The sequence below is a fragment of the Acomys russatus genome, chromosome 14 (genome assembly GCF_903995435.1).
Source record: "Acomys russatus chromosome 14, mAcoRus1.1, whole genome shotgun sequence".
Classification (NCBI taxonomy): domain Eukaryota; kingdom Metazoa; phylum Chordata; class Mammalia; order Rodentia; family Muridae; genus Acomys; species Acomys russatus.
In genome coordinates this window covers 51026402-51046420 of record NC_067150.1, presented here as the reverse complement: position 1 = coordinate 51046420, position 20019 = coordinate 51026402, and the positions used below count along the sequence as shown (strand labels likewise).

Here is a 20019-nt window from a genome sequence, read left to right as displayed (position 1 = left end):
AGGAATCCAGGAGGCATAGCACAACAGGTCAGGCATGTTCTCCTAGTTCTAGTAGGAACTCATCACTCAAGAGGCTTTTCATTCATAACACAACTATGACACATTCTTCAACAGGAATCCCATACACACTTTGAAAACAGCTAGGTACAAAAGTGTGTTTTTATAGTTTGAGCTACTTGGAAAGCTAAGGCAGGCAGTCTAAACAATATGTAGTAACAGGACTCTGTCTCTAAAACTAAACAGATAAAAGCTATGAAAGAAGTATTTCTGACAAGAGACATGGTTGCTTCTTTAATTTTAAATAGTTTGCTTAAATATGTTACTCGATTTTCAAAAATAAATGGTTTTTGGTATATGTACAGCAAGCACTTCATACAATGAGCCATCTCTTCAGCCCTACCAAAACTTTTTATATTTATATTTTCTTCATATTACCATGTATGAAGGCTTTGTGGTTTGTTTTGTTTGTATTTTGGGGGTGCTGCTGTTAGTGATTGAGTCTATGGCTCTGTATATGCAAGGAAAGCACTTTTATCATGGAGCTATACCCACAAATCAAGAATTTTTAATATAACAGGAAACATGTAAATATGCTGAATATTGTGTATTATATATAGACACGTATGACTTAACACTAAAAATAACATGTAGGAGGTTCCAAGATGGCAGCGTCCAGTATGCTGCGTATCTGATCTACTGCACGGAGACCAGGGATTTGAATGGAGCCACAGACTGCTGGATCTAGAGAACTGTAGGTGAGTGGGGTCCCACAGTAAACTTCGAACCCCTACCCAGATCTAGCCAATGGACAGGACATTATTCAGAGTTGAGTGGAGAGTGGGGTCTGACTTTCACACGAACTCTGGTGCCTCATATTTGACCACTTCCCCTGGATGGGGAGGCCTGGTGGCACTCAGAGGAAAGATAGCGGGCTCCCAAGAAGAGACTTGATACCCTATGAGCATATACAGGGCGAGGAAGTCCCCCTCAGTCACAGTCAGAGGGGAGGGGAGTAGAGGGAAAGCGGGAGGGAGGGAGGAATGGGAGGACACAAGGGATGGGATAACAATTGAGATGTAATATAAATAAATAAAATATTTTAAAAATAAAAATAAATAAATAAATAAATAAATAAAAATAACATGTAGAAAATAAAAAGCTGTAAAAAAAAATAAAGGTAGTAGTTTTTAAATTGTATTTATGAATAGGCTTCAGGACATTTCAAATTACATGTCAATGTTAAAAATAAATTTTACCAAAGTATTTTAGCTTTCATCAGCTCCTCAATATTTATATAGTTATTATATTATATAAAGGGGGGAGAAAACCTCAAATCGTCATATGAATAAGCCAATAATGGTAACATTTATAAAACTGTTTAAAAGAGTTGGGCACCGTAACACACGCCTGTAATCCCAGCACTAGGGAGGCAGAAACAGACAGATCTCTTAAGTTTGGGGCCAGCCTGATCTACAAAGTAGTCCAGAACAGCCAGGCTACACAAGGAAACACTACCTCAAAGAAGAAAAAAAAGAAAAAAGAAAAAACAACAACAACAACAAAAAACAAAAATGTTTAAAAGAACCAAGGAAAGTTTGGTTATGACTGTTATGAATCCTGAGGCCTGCTCCACAGAAAAGCAAGGCTGATACTGTAACCATGGCCAAAGGCCCAAGAGACTAAGAAGGTCATGACCCCAGCAGAGGGACCCAGTACTGTTTTTTGCTGAAGACTTTCTGTCAAACTGCTTTCTAAACATTTATGTTATAACCATTGATTAGCGCTGCTCTCGACCATAGTCAAAGAAGATTCTTTTTGGACTAGGCATTCAATGCAGAGACTGTTATCTGGTCAAAGTGTTAAGAATAAGTGACTATCAAGTACTCTGCCCTAGATGAAACTTTTGTATAAATCCCACAATGCTCAGAAAACAAAACAGAAGACAGAGCCAAGAGCCAAAGAATGGAGAAGAGTGCTGTAAATTCTGTCTTCTAAACATTATACGGTCATTGAACTTAACAACTCACAAAATCTACAGTAACCTGCAAAAGCTCTGCCAGAAGTCGAGCCAGTGCTTATCATCCCAGCATGGCTAAGGGAGGGGCTCGTGAGGCTCCATCCCAGAGCAGGAGTTATTGGCAATTGGTGGCTACTTTGGGAGAGAACGTCGGTTTTCTTCATAGATAATGGCTGCAGGTAGTCTCCATGCTTACACAAACAACACTAATTCCATTAAGTAACTTATAGAAAAAAGAAAAGGAGGAGGAAGCTGAAGATTGATATAACAAAAACATATTGTATACATGTATGAAATAGTCAAAGAATAAAAAATGCTTTTAAAAGAACTAAGATAAAGAAACCTTTCAAAGACACATGATGTTTTATCTACTACTGGAAATACAAAACTACAGTAAATGAGTAAAAATTTTAAACTCACTGTCTTCTTGTCTTGGGAAGAAATCCTACCATTTCCATGGCCAATTGTAAACGTTCAAAATCATGCCTCAAATCTTCTCCCTCCACTGTGAAGCAATCCTGCTTAAGACAAGAGTTAGGAAAAAATATATCAAAATTACCTGTTAAAAAACAATGTGAAAAAAAAAAAAAAACCAATGTGAGCCATCTATTAATTTAAGTAGAGCCCTGTGTAATTACAAATTAGAACTACTGGGACATTTTCACACAATCAGACACATTAAAACTCTTAGAGAGGTCTACCAAATATTAATAGTACCATTTTTCTTTCCTTAAAATCACCAGCACAGGACATCAACTGGGACAAGGTAGAGAGTAAGCAGTATTTATAAAATATATGGATACCAAGTTTGATTTTTTAGTAGTGCTAAAGATTTTTAAAGACTTAAAATATATAAGAATCCAGGCGCAGTGGCACACACCTGTAACCCCAGCAGTTGGAGAGGCAGAGGCAGGTGGATTTCTTTGAGTTCAAGGCCAACCTGGTCTACAAAATGAGTCCAGGACATCCAAAGCTACACAGAGAAACCCTGTCTTGGAAGAAAAACATACATATAAAAAAACTTAAGTCCATAAGCAGATGTTAATTTATTCAACAAATCTTAACAAGTGTCTATTATATATAAGGTCTTGAATAAAACATATCCAAAAATTACAACAGTTAGTATACTGTTGAGATAAAATGAAACCTAGATTTATATAACATAAATCAGTTGGTTAAGTATATTAAGAAAAATTAAAAATAGCAAAAATGAATGAATGAAAATACATATCATAATGATCCACCAAAAAAAAAAGGGGGGGGATTATGTCAAAATAGAAGCCCTCCCTCAAAAAACACACATCACATGAATCAGTAAGAACAGTTATTGAGGGCCTTGAAAGAGCAATCGGCACATTAAAATACTTGCTGCTCTTTGAGACGACTCAAGTTAATTCCTTGTACTGACAGCAGTTGTCTAATAATCAATCACCTGTAACTCCAGCTCCAAGCCCTTTCTGGCTTTAATGGGCACAGGCATACATGTAGCGCACGCATGAGCACACGCGCACACACAGACACACACAGTAAAATAAAAATATTTTTTATTTGTTGAAGGATAGCAATATAATTCAGTAGGAAAAGCACTTGTTCAAGCCAGGCAAACCTGAGATCAATCTCCAGAAATCACATAAAAGCAGAAAAGTGAACTGATGTCTTCAAATAGTTGTCCTCTAGTTGGGTGTGGTGGTTCACACCTGTAGTCCCAGCACTCTGGGAGGCAGAGGCAGGCTGTGAGTTCGAGGCCAACCTAGTCTACAAAACGAGTCCAGGACAGCCAAGGCTACCCAGAGAAACCTTGTCTGAAAAAAAAAAAAAAAAAAAAGGAAAAAAAAAAGCTGTTGTCTGACTCCACACACGTCTGAGACATTCGCATGTACACACACACATACACACATCAAACCCACATAAAATACTGATAAATAAATATTTTTTAAATAGCTATAGCTGACAACACTGACTCTACAGGCTAAGGTCCCCTAGTGACCAGCCTGGTGACATAAGTTTGATCACCAGGATGCACACAGCAAACTAGGAGAACAAACCGTTCTTTGACCTCCACTCCTACATGGTGGTATGTTTGCTGTGGCACACACATGCATGCATTCATATATGTGTGTGCGTGTGCTATACAATAAAATTTTAATTATATATTTAAAACTACGTACGGAGCCCAGAGAGGTAGCATGTGCCTATAATCCTAGCACTAGACAGGCAGAAGCAGGAGAATAAGAAGTGTGAGGACAGCCTCAGCTGCACAAAGAGTTTAAGGTCAGAAAGGAGAGAGGGAGAAAGAAAATGATTGTTAAGAACTATATTTTTAAAGTATTTTAGGCACTAGAGAGGTGATGCTGACATTAAGAGTGCTTGCTATTCTTCAAGAGGACTGGAATTCAGCTCCAGGCACTCACTAGACAACTTACAACTAACTGACTATAACTACAGCTCAACAGGATCTGTCGTCTTTTTTTTTGAATCTCTCTTCTTCTTATGCAGGTACTCACATGCACACATGTACACATAAATAAAAATAAAATAAATCTCATAAAAATTAAAAATCATATAAAAATATATATTAGTCAGAATATGGTAGCATATGCCTATAACCACAGTACTCCAAATGCAGAGGTAGGGGAAGCACAAACGCTATGCCACCCTGAACTGCAGAGCAAAATCCCATTCTCAAAGCACATCAAATAAAACAACTAACCAATGAACGTGTTTTAGTGTAATCTTTGCATTTAAGCTTACAAAATAGTCAACAGTAACATTACAAACACAATCCTTTCCATGTTCACACATCAAAATATCTCAAACTTCAATTTACTTTTTAATGTCTATCTTCCTAGGGAACATTACATTAATTATTCAACAGACAGAAGAATTGATGTTTTATTTACCACAAACCACAAGCATCAATCAGTACCAAGATCAAATTACTGAACTAAATGTGGAAGAAAAAAAGGTTCAAAATAAAATCAGAAACTGCCAAACAATCAAACCTTGACTACTTAGAACCTGATTCCAGTAACTCCATGATATTAGATATCTACATTACAATTCATAATAGTAGCAAAATTACAGTTGTGAAGTAGCAACAATAGTTTTATGGTTCAGGGTCACCCCAACACGAGGAACCATATTAAAGGGTCACAGCATTAGGAAGGTTGAGAACCACTGTGCTAAAGGAACATAGCATTAAAATGACTTCTAATGACATACTGCTTTATTTTCTATAGATCAGCCCTCAGCTGAGAAATTTCTTCTCGCAGTAGATGGGAACTACAGAGACCTACAATATGCAAAGAGTGGGAGGTTTTGGAGTATGCAATCCTAAATAAAATGTCTTCACCAAAGAATCTGCGTGGAAGATGCAGAAATATTATAAAAAACCAAAGGTGGTGGATGGCGCCAAAGAAACAGTGCTTTACAGATACAACAGGATTCCACACTTACAAACTCACAGGCTGTGAAAACAGAAAACCTGAAAAAGTTGAAAACCAGAAAATCCTAGCACGAAGAAGTAAACACAAAGTTACACCAGGTACTAAGAAGCTATTGTCAACTGGTCACTTATGGGAAAGAGAAAATCAGTTTTCTCCGACAGGGTGATACTGGGTGTGTAACCAACACTCCAAAGCAGGTCCCATGCCTTAGAGTAATCAACCAACACAAACAGAATTCCCTACTTGTTGTGTACTTTTCAGTTTAGTTTGGTTTTGTTTTATTTTTATTATTTTGTTTTATTGAGGTTTTTTTTCCCCCCATTGGTTTGTTTTTTCTTTGAGAGAGAATGTGTGTTCATCAAGTTGGGTTAGTAGGAAGGGGAGAAGATCTGGGAGGAATCAGGTGAGAAGAAAACATATTATCAAGTATGTCAAACAAAAAAAAAAATCTTAGGCTGGGCGTGGTGGCGCACGCCTTTAATCCCAGCACTCGGGAGGCAGAGGCAGGCGGATCGCTGTGAGTTCGAGGCCAGCCTGGTCTACAAAGTGAGTCCAGGACAGCCTCTCTAACACAGAGAGACCCTGTCTCAAAAAACAAAAACAAACAAACAAACAAAAATCTTATATAAGAATAAACATGGAGGCTGGAGAGATGGCTCAGCAGTTAAGAGCACTGTCTACTCTTCAGAGGTCCTTAGTTTAATTCCCAGTGACCATATGGTGGCTCACAATAATAATGTGATCTGATGCCCTCTTTTGGCATGCAGGTGTACATGCAGATATTGCACTCATGCATAAAATAAACAAATCTTTAAAAATAAAGATAACTTAAAAAAAAAAAAAAGAATAAGCATGGTCTCACTGTGTAGCTGAGGCAGGCCTGAACTCACAGCAATCTTCTTGCCTCAGCCCCAGGGTACTAGGAGCATGGATGTGAGCCCTCACACTTAGCAAACAGAAGACAATTTAAATATTTTTGGTTTAACCCAAGACCTCAATTTACTCATTTGAGGATTAATCACATATTTCTAGTAACAAGAAAGAAGATGTAAAGATGTTTATAAAAATATAGCAGTGATTCTTACAATTGATGTGGTTCTTATTTGCTTCGAAAGTGAGTGAAACAAGGAACCTAAAATACTAAAAAAGTAAAATAACAGATGTGCTGCAAATAGAAATACTTTTATATTTGTAGTCATCCTTTATCAAATATTTTTCACTCACAAGTATAATGTGGTCTCAGGAAACACCAAAATCATAATTAATTTTTTAAAACTCCCTTGATTTCTTTTACTGTTTCTGTAATGACAGCTGCAGAGGAAAAACAATGATAGACTTAATTTCCTAAACCAAAACTATCCTTATCTTACACGAGGCTCTCTAAAAACAAGTCTTCACACAGATCAAGAACTACTAGGGGAAGAAGAAACTAAAATGTGAAGGAGGAGGAGGAGGAGGAAAAAGTAGTCGAACATGTAAATAGAGGACATTGCAAAAGGAGCCACCACAGTGAATGCTCTATTTTCATTTCTGTTGCTGTGATAAAACATCCTGATAGGTAAACTTTAAACCCCTTCCCAGATCTAGCCAATGGTCAGAATATTCTCCACAGTTGAGTGGAGAGTGTGATATGACTTTCTCACATACTCTGGTGCCTCACATTTGACCATGTCCCCTGGAGGGGGAGACCTGGTGGCACTCAGAGGAAGGACAGCAAGTAGCCAAGAAGAGACTTGATACCCTATGAGAATATATAGGGGGAGGTAATCCCCCTCAGGAACAGTCATAGGGGAGGGGAATAATGGGAAAATGGGCGGGGGGGGAGGAATGGGAGGATACAAGGGATGGGATAACCATTGAGATGTAACAAGAATAAATTAATTAAAAAAAAAAAAAACATCCTGATGCAAAGACACTTAGAGGAAAAAAGTATTTATTCTGCTACAGTTCCAGAACAAAACTCATCAGGATTGTCAAGACTTGGAGACCATTCTGGGCTGCACAGTGAGTCCAGGACAGCCAAGGCTAACACAGAAAAACTCTGTATCAAAAATAAAACAAACAAACAAAAAAACAAACCCAAAAAACAAAAACGAGGTTTATTTTATTCTCCAAACTATGAGGAAAACCTAACAGAAAAGAATACACTACAAGGGGCTGGAGAGATGGCTTAGTGGTTAAGATTAAGAGCACTGGCTGTTCTTCCAGAGGTCCTGAGTTCAACTCCTAGCAACCATATGGTGGCTCACAACCATCTATAATGTGATCTGGGGCCCTCTTCTGGTGTGCATGAAGACAGTGTGCCCATATACATTAAAAAACAAAACAAAACAAAACAAAAAAAAACAAAACAAAAAACTTTTTTAAAAATACACTGCAAGATACACAGAATAACTATTTCATTTTTAAAATTCACGTGGAAAAAAAAAAGAATCATGAGCAAAGTGTGGTGATGAATGCTTTTAATCCCAGAGGCAGAGACAGGAGGATCTCTCTGAGTTTGTGGGCAGGTTGGTCTACATACTGAGTTCTAAGACAAACAGGACTAAAATCATAAGGTAATCAAAGTTCAGGCTATAATAATTCTTTGAAAGTATAATACACAGGACTAATAGTGTTGAAGAAAGTATAAAGAACAGGGGAGTATTCCAATAGGTAAAACACTTGCCCTGCAAGCAGGAGAACTCTCTAGGGCCCACATTTTAAAGAGCTGGATATGGTGGCATGTCACTAGGGAGGTGGAGTCAGGTGGGACCTTGCAGGCCAACCAGTCTAGCCTACTTCCAAGTTGGAGGCCAGTGAAATGCACTATCTTAAATTAGGTGGATAGCACCTAAGAACAAAATTATTCTCTGTAATAATTACATGTGCACCTACACACACAAATACAGAAAAAAAACAGGCACACATACACACAATAAAATAGGAAATTATAGGTACAAAATTCTTTTGGAGAAAAAGATGTGTTCTGATTCAAATGATGGCAGCAATATAGAAATGACACTTTTTTTTCCTAGCACTTTTAGAATTCAGTACTTTATCAAATTCTTCATACATATAATCAAATTCAATACAAAGTTTGAAGAACATATTTGAAGCTTTGCTGTTGTTCTTCTACACCTCCCTGCCTTCCCCCCCCCCCCCCCCCCCCCCAACCCTGAGACAAGGTTCCTCTGTGTAGCCTTGGCTGTCCTGGACTCGCTTTGTAGACCAGGCTGGCCTCGAACTCACAGCGATCCGCGTGCCTCTGCCTCCCGAGTGCTGGGATTACAGGCGTGCACCACCACATCCGGCTTGAAGAATTTTTATTTGTTATTTCAGAGTATTCAGCTCAAGCTGGCCTCATATTTGCTAAGTAGCACTGACTGGTCTAAACTTGAAATGTTCCTGCCTCAGCCTTTCTGAGTGAATGCTAGATTATAGGCCTGGGACTTTGCAGTCTTTCTGAGACAAGAGTCTTGCTACATAACCCTGAGTATAAGAACACAGGCCTGCTAAAGTGACCATTGCTCTCTGAAGTAAGAGGCAGAAATAAAAAAGAAAAAAAAGTGAACTTCTGAATGTCTCAAAATTAGTAAGTGGATGAGCTAGTATTGTGCTCCAGCCAAACAACCTCACAGCTTCATATTCTTAAGTATTACTTTAGCTTCAAACAAATGCAGAACAATCTGAGTTCCACAGCACAGTCTGAGCAAGGGATCAATCATATTTGCAGGGTGAGCTTGCAGTGGCCCTACCTGCTTTCCAAAGAGGCATGATTCACTTGATGTGGTAAATGAAAGACAGACCAGAAAACTTCTTTGAAGTAAATTATACTTTTTCTATTACAATTCATCAAAAATTCACAAACTAAAATGTCTATTTCCTGAAATGTTTAATCTGAAACCAGTAGCTTCTTGATTATGAAATAGGAATGCAACTAAACTTTGTCTGGAGGAAAAAAAACTAGTACAGATACTGATGTTTCACAACTCTGGCATTGGCAAATTGCAATCAGTATTGTTTATAGCAACATGCAATGAAAAGGCAAGGGTTAAAACATGCTCTATTTATAGTAAGAGATTAGTTCATTAGTTACTAAATATAGCTAGATCTAGTATCTATATCTTCAGCATTTTATAAGTGAACTAAATATAGATGGAAAGAAAAGCATTTTGTCATCATTTTATGGTTACAAAAAATCATATTCTACCATATATGTCTTTATATAACTCAATTTAAAATCCCTAGTAAAGGAGTCTGGAGAGTTGGCTCAGTGGTTACAAGCACTGTCTGCTCTTCCAAAGGAACTGGGTTCAATTCCCAGGACTCACATGGCAGCTTATAGCTGTCTTTAACTCCAGTTCCAAGGGATCTGACACCCTTATACCAATACACATAAAAATAAAAATTAAAAAACCAATAACTTTTTTTTTAGATTTTTATTTCTGTGTAATGTCCATGTGTTTCTGCATGAGTGTGTTACACATGAATGTAGGTGCCTTCAGGGGCCAAAAGAGGACATAGGATCCCCTAAAGCTAGAGTAACAGGCACCAGACATGGGTGGTGGGAACTAAGTCATGGTCCTCTACAACAGCAAAAAGTACCCTGAACCTCTGAGCTATCCCTGTTAATTTCAAAAAATTTTTTTTCAATAATTTAAAGGTAGTTTGTTGTTGTTGTCGTTATTGTTTTCCAAGACAGGGTTTCTCTGTGTAGCCTTGGCTGTACTTTGTCGACCAGGTTGGCTTTGAACTCACATGAATCTGCCTGCCTCTGCCTCCCTGAGTGCTAGGATTACATACATGCACCACTTCGCCTGACTGGAGGCAATTTTTAAGACAAAAGAATTTTTGTTTTGTTTTGTTTTGGGTTTTTTGATAAAGGGTTTCTCTGTGTAGTCCTGGCTGTTCTGGAGATTGCTCTGCACCCTAGGCTGGCCTTGAACTCAGAGAGCCACCTGCCTCTGACATCCAAGTGCTGAGATTAAAGGCGTGTGCCACCACAACCATGCAGGGTAAAAGTTTATAGTAGTTTCTCTTACTAATATTTAAAAAAAAAAAAAAAAAAAAATCAGCCAGGTGGTGGTGATTCCTTTGATGCCAATACCCGGAAGGCAGAGGCAGGCAGACAGCTAGCTACAAGACCAGGTTGGTCTACAATTGGAGTCCAGGACAGCCTAGGCTAAAACAGAAACCCTGCCTCAAAAAGAGAGAGAGAGAGAGAGAGAGAGAGAGAGAGAGAGAGAGAGAGAGAGAGAAGGAAGAAGAAGAAGAAGAAGAGGAGGAGGAGGAGGGAGAGGAGGAATAGGAAGAGGGAGGGAGGAGAGGGAGGGAGGGAAGGGAGGGGGAAAGGAGGGGGAGAGGAGGGGAAGAGGAGAGGGAGGGGGAGAGAGAGAGAGAGAGAGAAAGAGAGAAGAACATTATGTAAAAAAGGTTAACACCTAATACATGTGGAAGCCAGAAATTGCTATCAGGTGTCATCCTTTATCACTCTCCAACTTATTTACTTGTGACAGGGTCTCAATGAACTTGGAACTTACTGTTTCAGTTAAGATTGTCTAGCTGGAGAGCCCTGGAAATGTCTTTGTACAACCTCAGCTGTGCAGTACAGACCAACAAACCTGAAGCACACCCAGCTTTTATATGGGTACAAAGAATCTGAGTAAGTTTTGGGCTTGTACAAGAAGCATTTCCTGGCTGGGCGTGTTGGCACACGCTTTTTAATCCCAGCACTCCAGAGGCAAAGGCAGGCAGATAGCTGGGAGTTCGAGGCCAGCCTGGTTTACAAAATGAGTCCAGGACTGCCAAAATAACACTGAGAAAGCCAGTCTTGAACACTCCCGACCCTTGCTAAAAATAAAAATTAAAATTAAAAATTGGTGGATTTCCTCCAATGAGCTATGTCCCTAGCTCCTAAAAAGTACTATCACTTTATTTTCTAAATATTTATTTTTATTTTATTCATATGTGTATATATACTGTGTATATGTGGGTGCATGCTCTTAAGAGGCCAGAAAGGGCACAGAATACCTGGAGATGGAGTTACAGGTAGTTATAAGCCACTTGACACTGGGTGTTGGGAACCAAATTCCCATCCTCTAGAAAAGCAGCAAGCAGTCTTACTCACTAAGCTATCACTCTAGCCTCCTAAAAAAGTAATTCTAAGAAATAAGTATCACGCTACGGATCAACTTAATGGTAGATTGTGTGGCTGGCAGTCATGCTGCACCAAAACAAAGCAATGAAAAACTCAAGGTGGAAAAAAAAAAATCTAGAGTTCAAACAGAGCCACCTGAGTACTAGCGGTCAGGGATGCAGTCAATTTACTGTTTGTGAAAGTAAATGTTAAATGAAGATTAAACATTAGGCTTAACATACAAAAATAGTAAGCAACAAACTACCATACACAAGTCAAAGTAATTAAAACCTAGTGATCCTCTTTCCTAGCCCTGTCGGTATAGCAACTCATCCTCAGCTGACTGATGAAGATGGATGCAAATGAGCAATGTGAAGTCCCTTTAACAGGAACAAAAATAGGTAGGTATTTGTACTGACCGGCTCAGAGTCATAGCAATAATCATCCCAGCTCTGCCTGAGGGGTTTCTTTGTTATCTGAAAGTAAGGCACATTAGTTAGGTAGAAGTTATTAGATAGGAATTATACTTCTGTAATGATCTCTGAGATGCAGTATTCAGAAAGCAAGACTCCTATCCAAACTACAGTTATTTCGCATTGCAATATACACTAACTAAAAACTCAGCTTCTAGAAGATCATATATTATTCTATTCAACTTACACATGTCACTGTGCAGTTGCTCTGATATTTGTATTAACCTCTAAGATCCTTACCCGGTAAGCATTGACATTATGTATATATGTCATAGCTACTAGTTTTACAAAAAGTCAGAAGAACTATAAAATTGAGTCAGTAAAAATTATCTCATTTATAAGTGATTACAACATTGCTTTAAAAAAAGTTACTCAGGAGCTAAATCAGTACTTTTTAAAAATATGATTAATTTTTTATAGTAAAAATTTCTGGCATTCAAACAAAGTGATTTTGAAGTTCTTAATATATTAACTAGACTTTATTAAGATAAAGTTAAGGTAGTTTATACTAATATGAAGTTTAAAAGTCAAAAAAATACCAGGTAGAGTATATTGTACATCTGAGGAAAAGTCCATAGTGTTACTTTCATAATCTTTAATAGATAATTTTTGACTCATTTAAGTGTAAGTTAAATGAAAAAATATTAGGCATATTTTTCATTGCCAGAAAGAACTTTTTCCCATAAATACTCTATTTTCCCATGAACAAAACATGAGAGGTTGTTTTATTCTTTCGTGATGTAATATAGTAACAATTCTATTAATAACTGGATTTGGAATTTTAATATGAAGAATAGAGAATAGAGAAATCAGTATCATGAAAATTTGTCAAGATCACTCCTCATTATAAGGTTGAATTCTTAGTTTTAAAGAAAAATGTATCCTTTAAATCATTTGCCTTTGAGGAATTTCATACTAATGAAATCAGTTCTATTTTGTTTTGTTTTTGCACAGGAAATCACAATGTAGCACAAGCTGTTCTGGAATTCACTACATAGATCAAGCAGGCTTCAAACTCCTGCTTCAGCTTCCCAAATGATGGGATTACAGGAGTAAGCCATCATGCCTGGGTTCCTATAGGATGTTGAAGAGGACTATTCATTAAATTATACAAGGACACTCTGTGCTAATATCAAAGCAAGCAGATATATGTGCATTAGACTGCAAAACATGCAAATCAAGTTCAAAGCAATCTCTCTGAAATAGGTAAGCGTTAATCCTCAGTTACACTTAACATCCTGCGGTATGTAAAAGGTAAGTCATGACGGGAAGAATATGACGTTTTTCTGATAAGAAAGTAGCATGAAACAGCTTAATATTCTTGTAAGAATCTCACAAAATACACAGAAAACATTTAATTCTTTATCATTTATATGAAGGATATAATCATTTTTAAATTTAGAAGTTACACCACATATATTTTTAGACAGCCTACATGAAGGCACTGGTTAATATCCATTATCTAGTTTGAGAAAAAACGCACTAGAAAACTTTCAGTAACTATAGCTAAGTATCCCCTACATTTCTAAATCTTTTTCCTGAACTCTTACCTGGTTGAGATAATGATACTCCTCAGGCTGTTTAAGGTGAAATGCTAACCTCTCTTCTTCACTTGCTCCTGCGAGGAGGTAATAGAACACATGATAGTTCCTGTTGGGAATAAAGCATATAATGAACATGACTAACTCTAGTTAGTTTTTTGTTTTGTTTTGCTTTTAAAGAGAATGCATTACTTAGTAAAATGTTTGATTTGCTTCATTTTTAAGGCAATGTGACAAATTCAACAGTTAGTATGCCTACAAAATAGAATGCAGAATACCAAAAGGGGGAACAAAAGCAGTGGAATGGGAAAGCAGAGGCTTTTGCAATTTCTGCCTTCTCTAACACCAATGGAAAAGAAACTCATAAATTACGCTGAATTACTTCTTCAGAGCTCCAAAAATCAACCAAAAGCTTGCAGTAATCCAGTGGGGTATTTACCAACTACACCTAGCATTTAACTATAGAACACAGCAAAAAGAGTATATATATTTTCTCAAATCCACATTAAACATTACTACACAGTTAAATAAACCTGAATATAGTCAAATGAAATCCAACCACTATAATAAAATTAAAAACAAATGATGGGGAGAAATCTAAATAAATACATAAAATGTAGTGGAGTTTTGGTTATGTTATGTAAATATGTTTTTCTTTTTATCCAAAGAGTGGGATATGACACTGCCTTTAGTTTATCCACAGCTGATAACAGCCTCATGAGAGGGTATGTGACCTGTGTCAGCTAGAAAACATCCTTGTGTGGTATAAAGATGAGCCCAGAGAGAAAGAGGTCCCTTCAAGATCCTCCTAGAAAGAAATGCTGTGGAGTATGCTTCCAGGAAGCTGTTTGTTGATTGCTTTTACTGCTGCTGTTTGCTGTTTGGCTAACCTGCTGGGATCTTGACAACAATGAAGGAATAGCCCCAAGGAACTGAGTCTAAAAGGTCTACTTCCCCTCTTGCTACTAGCCTTCTTTCTCTCCTACCTAGGGTCGGAGGGTTGGAAGGCAGATAGAGGCATTACGGAACCCCAAGTAAGCTTTAAAAAGTCAAAAGCCTACAGTAAAACAGCCACAGTGGTGCACACCTTTAATCCTAACACTTGGGAAGCAGAGGTAGGTGGATCTCTGAATTCAAGTCCAGCCTGGTCTACAGGGCAAGTTCCAGGGGGAAGGGGCATAGTATTATTTCATTTAGGCCTTAAAATAAATACAGAAAGAGTTTTATGTACATAAGAAAGCTGTGATACTCAAGGTACACATAAGAGTTCAGGACTATTTAACGTCATACTCTGGGTCATAACTTTATTGTAACACAGTGAGTGACATGTTTTGGGGTTTTTTGTTTATTTGTTTGTTTTGTCTTGTTTTTTGTTTTTTCGAGACAAGGTTTCTCTGTGTTATCTTGGCTGTCCTGACCTCGCTTTGAAGACCAGGCTGGCCTGACCTCACAGCAATCCGCCTGCCTCTGCTTCCCAAGTGCTGGAATTAAAGGCGTGTGCCACCACTGTCCAGCCACAGTGACATGTGAAGCAATTAATTTACCTCTGTAAATTTGGTTTCTTCATCTGAAATATAAAACATGTATCATTTCTAAAGTCCCACCTACCTCAAACATGATAATGGAATGAAGAGCTTTTCTGAAAACTCATTTTGTTTCTGGTTGGATTGGGAGAAAGGGTCTAACACTATAGCCCAGGCTGACATATCCTAGGCTGGCCTTGAACTCAGGGTAATCTTCCTGCCTGAGCCTCCCAAGGACAGGGACTGCAGGTGTGAACCACCATACCTAGCTTAAAACTACTCTCAAATGAAAAAAAGAACACTCAGAAATACAAGAAAGGCCCATGGTTTACAAAAGCAGATGGATCAAAGAAGAATGAGTTACCACCTGAAAAACCACTTTTCCTCTCCTCAATCTAGAACTGAGAAAGAACGACAGTCCTGCATATCTAATAAAAATCTCCCAACTGCCTTTAAAAAATAGTATTCCACCCAAGAAGGAAATAGTAGTTACATATAATAACTATGTATAATATACAGTGAATTAAAATAAAGAACATAAAGGGAATGTGTGATGCTGTAAATGTGATCTACTTATACAAATAAAAAAAAAATACCGTTCATTATGCTCTTGATAAACAAGTCTAGATTTTTCCAGTAGATATTTTTCAACATAGGCCCTGGAAGAAAATAAAATTGGTTGGTATAAATAATAAAAACTGTTTTATATAAATAATAAAGTTTAATACAGATTTTTATTTATTTAGACAGTTAAAGTATAAGGAGCATTCTCCAGAGAGCAGCAGTACATTCACCATTATAATTGTTAGATGATATTAGAACTGTCCATGTTAAAGTCTCAAAATCCTAAGTCATCAAATGGCTAGGTAATGAGATAAGCAGGTGAACATATCAAGAGTAAAAAATACAAAATAAAGCCGTTTTAAAAAGTAAAAATAAAAGCAAAACAAAACCATACTCTAGTAATCAGCAATATAGTCCTCGTATGAATATGAACCCATGTCTGACTTTACTATACAGGCTTAATTTCAATTTTACTACTTCCTAGACATCTCTTTTTCTTCCATCCTAATCCATGAGTTCTACTAGTACAAGGATTGATTTTCAGTTCAGAGAATCAACTAAGCAGATTAAGCCTCTACATTTATCTGTCCGCTTACCACAGTGTCTGAGATTCTATTTAAAACTAGCATAGAAAAAGAAAGGACAGAGAAATTAAATATTGGAAAACTAATCATTGTTGTATCTACCTAGGATGTCCTTGCTCGACATAATTTTTCTCTATTTTGTATACATTTGACTTTTTAAATAAAATTACCTAAAATTTACTTCATGTCAAGATATCTATAAATATTAGTTTTCTATTCTATTTCATCAAGCTAATGTCTTTGACAATTCTATGCCCGTTTTTATCTTGCCTCTTCACACACAGCTGTTGTTATGATGACAATCATTTACTAAAGACAATTACTCACTTCATAAAATGATTTCTCAGTCCTTCCACTTGGCAAATTTTTAATAGTCAACATAAATGCCAAAGTTTTTTAGAAGACCTCCAGCATACTTTAATCAATCAACTTATCATTTGCTATAACCAACTTACACATATATCTACTTCCTATAGAGATTCGCCTGCCTCTGCCTCCCAAGTGCTTGGATTACAGGCATGTGCCACCACACCTGGTGCTTTTTTAATGTAAATTCAATAGTACATAAGACTGAGATATAATTTACATATCATAAAAGAGAAGTAATCGATCTACTTATTAACAGGGTCACAAAAATCATAATAAAAACCATCAAATAGAATAACAATTTATATGTATGTGTATATATGCATGTGTGTGTTTGTACTGACCATTTTTCCTGGAATGCAAAACAATTCAATATTAGAGAGAAAAAACTGTAATACCAATGTATTTCAGAATAAAGAGACATAGATCTCAAAAACACCTGTGATAAAATTTAACATGTAACCCAGGTACAGTAGAGCAAGCCTGTAATTCCAGGACTCTGGGAGAGAGAGGCAGGCAGATCTCTGTGAGTTCAAGGCTGGCCAGGTCTACAAAACGAGTCCAGGACAGGCAAAGCTACACAGAGGAACGCTGTCTCAAATAAAAAAAATTTTTAATTAATATATAATACTCAAGAAAATTAAAATCAAGGTTTAGTCAATAAGAGTTCTTTACAAACAGCCAAATCACTATGCATGTAACATTCATATAACTCATGACTGTCTCACAGTTCTTCCTGCTACATGTAGTTTATCTTATTCATGTGTGATAATATAAATGTATATGTTAAAAAATAAGCATAATAATTTTTAAAAAACAATGTAACATTTATATACTTTAAAAGTTCATTAGCTAGAGTGTTACTTAATAGAGAAAACAAGTATTGACATAAAAGACAAAAATAATTTTATATTGGTATTTGTAGTGGCTTGGCTTTTAAATATCCTCTATAGGGGCTGGAGAGATCACTCAGCAGTTAAGAACACTGACTGTTCTTGCAAAAGACCAGGGTTCAATTCCCAGCACCCACATGACAGCTCACAAATGGCTACAACTCCTGTGCCCGGGATCCAACATCCTTACATAGATATAGATGCAGGCAGAACAAGAATGAACATATAAAAATAAATTTTAAAAAATATCCTCTACAAAGGCCCATAGGCTAAAGACTGAATCACCAGCCTATAGTGCTAGTAAAAAGGAGACAGCCTCAGTGGTAGAAAATTAGGTAAAGTGTGCCTTTGTAAGGGATACTGGCTTCTCTCCCTCTCCCTACCCTCACACCCCTCCTTTGCTTGCTTTCTGACCATCATGTGGTTATAACATTGTGGTCTTTCCCACAATTCCAGCAATGACACCCTTGCCTGCCACAGGATCACAAACCACAAGCCAATCAATCATAGATCTATATTTCTGCAACTGTGAACCAAAATAAAATATTTCCATTTTTATCTTTGATATTTTGTCACAGCAATGGAAAGGTGAACTGTATTAGTTACATTTTCTCATTGCTGAGGCAGACTACATTACAGGGCGGGGGCAGGGGGACTATGGAAGGAATGATTTCGTTTTAGTCATGGTTCAGGAGACAGACCATTGTGGCAGAGTGGCTCAGTTCATGGCAGTGACAGCTTAGAGTACAGTTTGTTACTGTTCTCCACAGAACCAGAAACAGGGAGTTTGGGCCAAGAGTAGGACTGGGTGGGATATAACCCAAAGGCCAACGCAAGCACTATAATATACCTTGAACAAGTAAGACAACAGTAAAGTACAAACAATAAGTCAAGGCACTAGATGTAAAACTATGAAAAGCAATAGCACCACACATACAAACAATAAGCAGTAAAAATATATATATGATGCAAGACAAAAAATGCATTCATAATACTTAAAAATAAACTCAAGAAAATATACAAAAAATGTAGTTGTAAAAAGTACAAAGATGTCAATCATCTCTAAAATAATTACATAACTAAATGTTACCCCAATGAAAGCAAGGTACACCGATTGACAAGCCTTAAGTACACAGTTAGCTTAAAGAATCCAACCTGAAAAGGCTACATACAATATGATTCCAACTCTACATTTTGGAAAAAGTGATATGGAGGTAATATTAAAATGTCAGTAGTTACCAAGATCTGGAAGGTAGCAGGGCTGAATAAGCCAAACACAAGATTTTTAACACAGTAAAACTATGTTTTATGTACTAAAGCAGAGTTTATAAACATCATCTCTGCATTTCTCAAAGCCAGCAGAATGTATAACACAATGAGCAAACTTTAATACAAGTTATGGATTTAACAATTAATAAAAATGCAGCAACAAGACTGCTCATCAACTTTAACACACACACTAACAAGAGATATTTATAACGGGGAAGCCATGTTTGAAGAGATGGAAATGATGCATGGGAACTCTCCGTAATTTTCATTTCCTTCTGCTGTAAACTAAAATTGGTCTGAAGAATATTCTATTAATTTTTTTAACCTATAAAATACACAGCTGGCACAATTGAATGACTAATCATAGAAAATTAAGGGTTTTTACTCTATCAAAAATCAAATACCTTGACTGGGAAAATACTAATGCGGATCTGTAGAAAAGCGTGATACTATTCGGAAATAAAGAGCCATTTTTCTGACTTGAAAATAAATTTTTAAGTATTTATAGTATAGCTAGGCATGGTGGTGCATGCCTTTAATCTCAGCACTCCGGAGGCAGAGGCAGGTGGATCACTGTGAGTTCAAGGCCAGCCTGGTCTACAAAGCGAGTCCAGGACAGCCAAGGCTACACAGAGAAACCCTGTTTTGAAAAACAAAAAATTTATAGTAGAAATGTAAATGCATGCAATTGTTAACAGTTAACAAATATAAGTCAAGCATGTTAAGAATTACAGTCTTACAATTTTCAGTTTGAACCTACCAAAAGCTAGGGAAACAATTTTTATACCGATGTCAATGTCAATTCATAGCTTATGAAACTAGCAATAACTAAAATAAAAATATGCTCTAGGGTCTAGAGAAATAACTCCACAATTAAAAGTACTGGCTGCAAGTCGGGTGGTGGTGGCGCATGCCTTTAATGCCAGCACTTGGGAGGCAGAGGCAGGCAGACCGCTGTAAGTTTGAGGCCAGCCTGATCTACAAAGTGAGTCCAGGACAGCCAGAACTACACAGAGAGACCCTATCTCGAAAAAACCAAGAAAAAAAAAAAAAAAAAAAAAAGGAGTACTAGCTGCTCTTTCAAAGGAATTGGGTTCAATTTCTAGTTCTCATGTGGCAGCTAAAAATCATCTATAACTCCAGTTCCAGGAGATCTGATGCCCTTTCTCTGTCCTCCAAGGGCACTACATGCATGTGGTATACTGAAAATAAAATAGATCTTAAT

At 37.1% G+C, this 20019-nt stretch overlaps 1 protein-coding gene across 1 annotated transcript in view; it reads right to left on the bottom strand.

Annotated features, from left to right (window-relative positions):
- The window catches only part of Myo9a (myosin IXA), a 171134-nt gene that overhangs the window by 112822 nt on the left and 38293 nt on the right, over positions 1-20019 (bottom strand). Inside the window, exons 4-7 of the mRNA XM_051156589.1 lie at positions 15715-15777; positions 13605-13704; positions 12001-12057; positions 2438-2535 (exon numbers count right to left, since the gene is read on the bottom strand). Coding sequence (XP_051012546.1) covers positions 2438-2535; positions 12001-12057; positions 13605-13704; positions 15715-15777 — 318 coding nt within the window. The remainder of the gene's footprint in view (positions 1-2437; positions 2536-12000; positions 12058-13604; positions 13705-15714; positions 15778-20019) is intronic.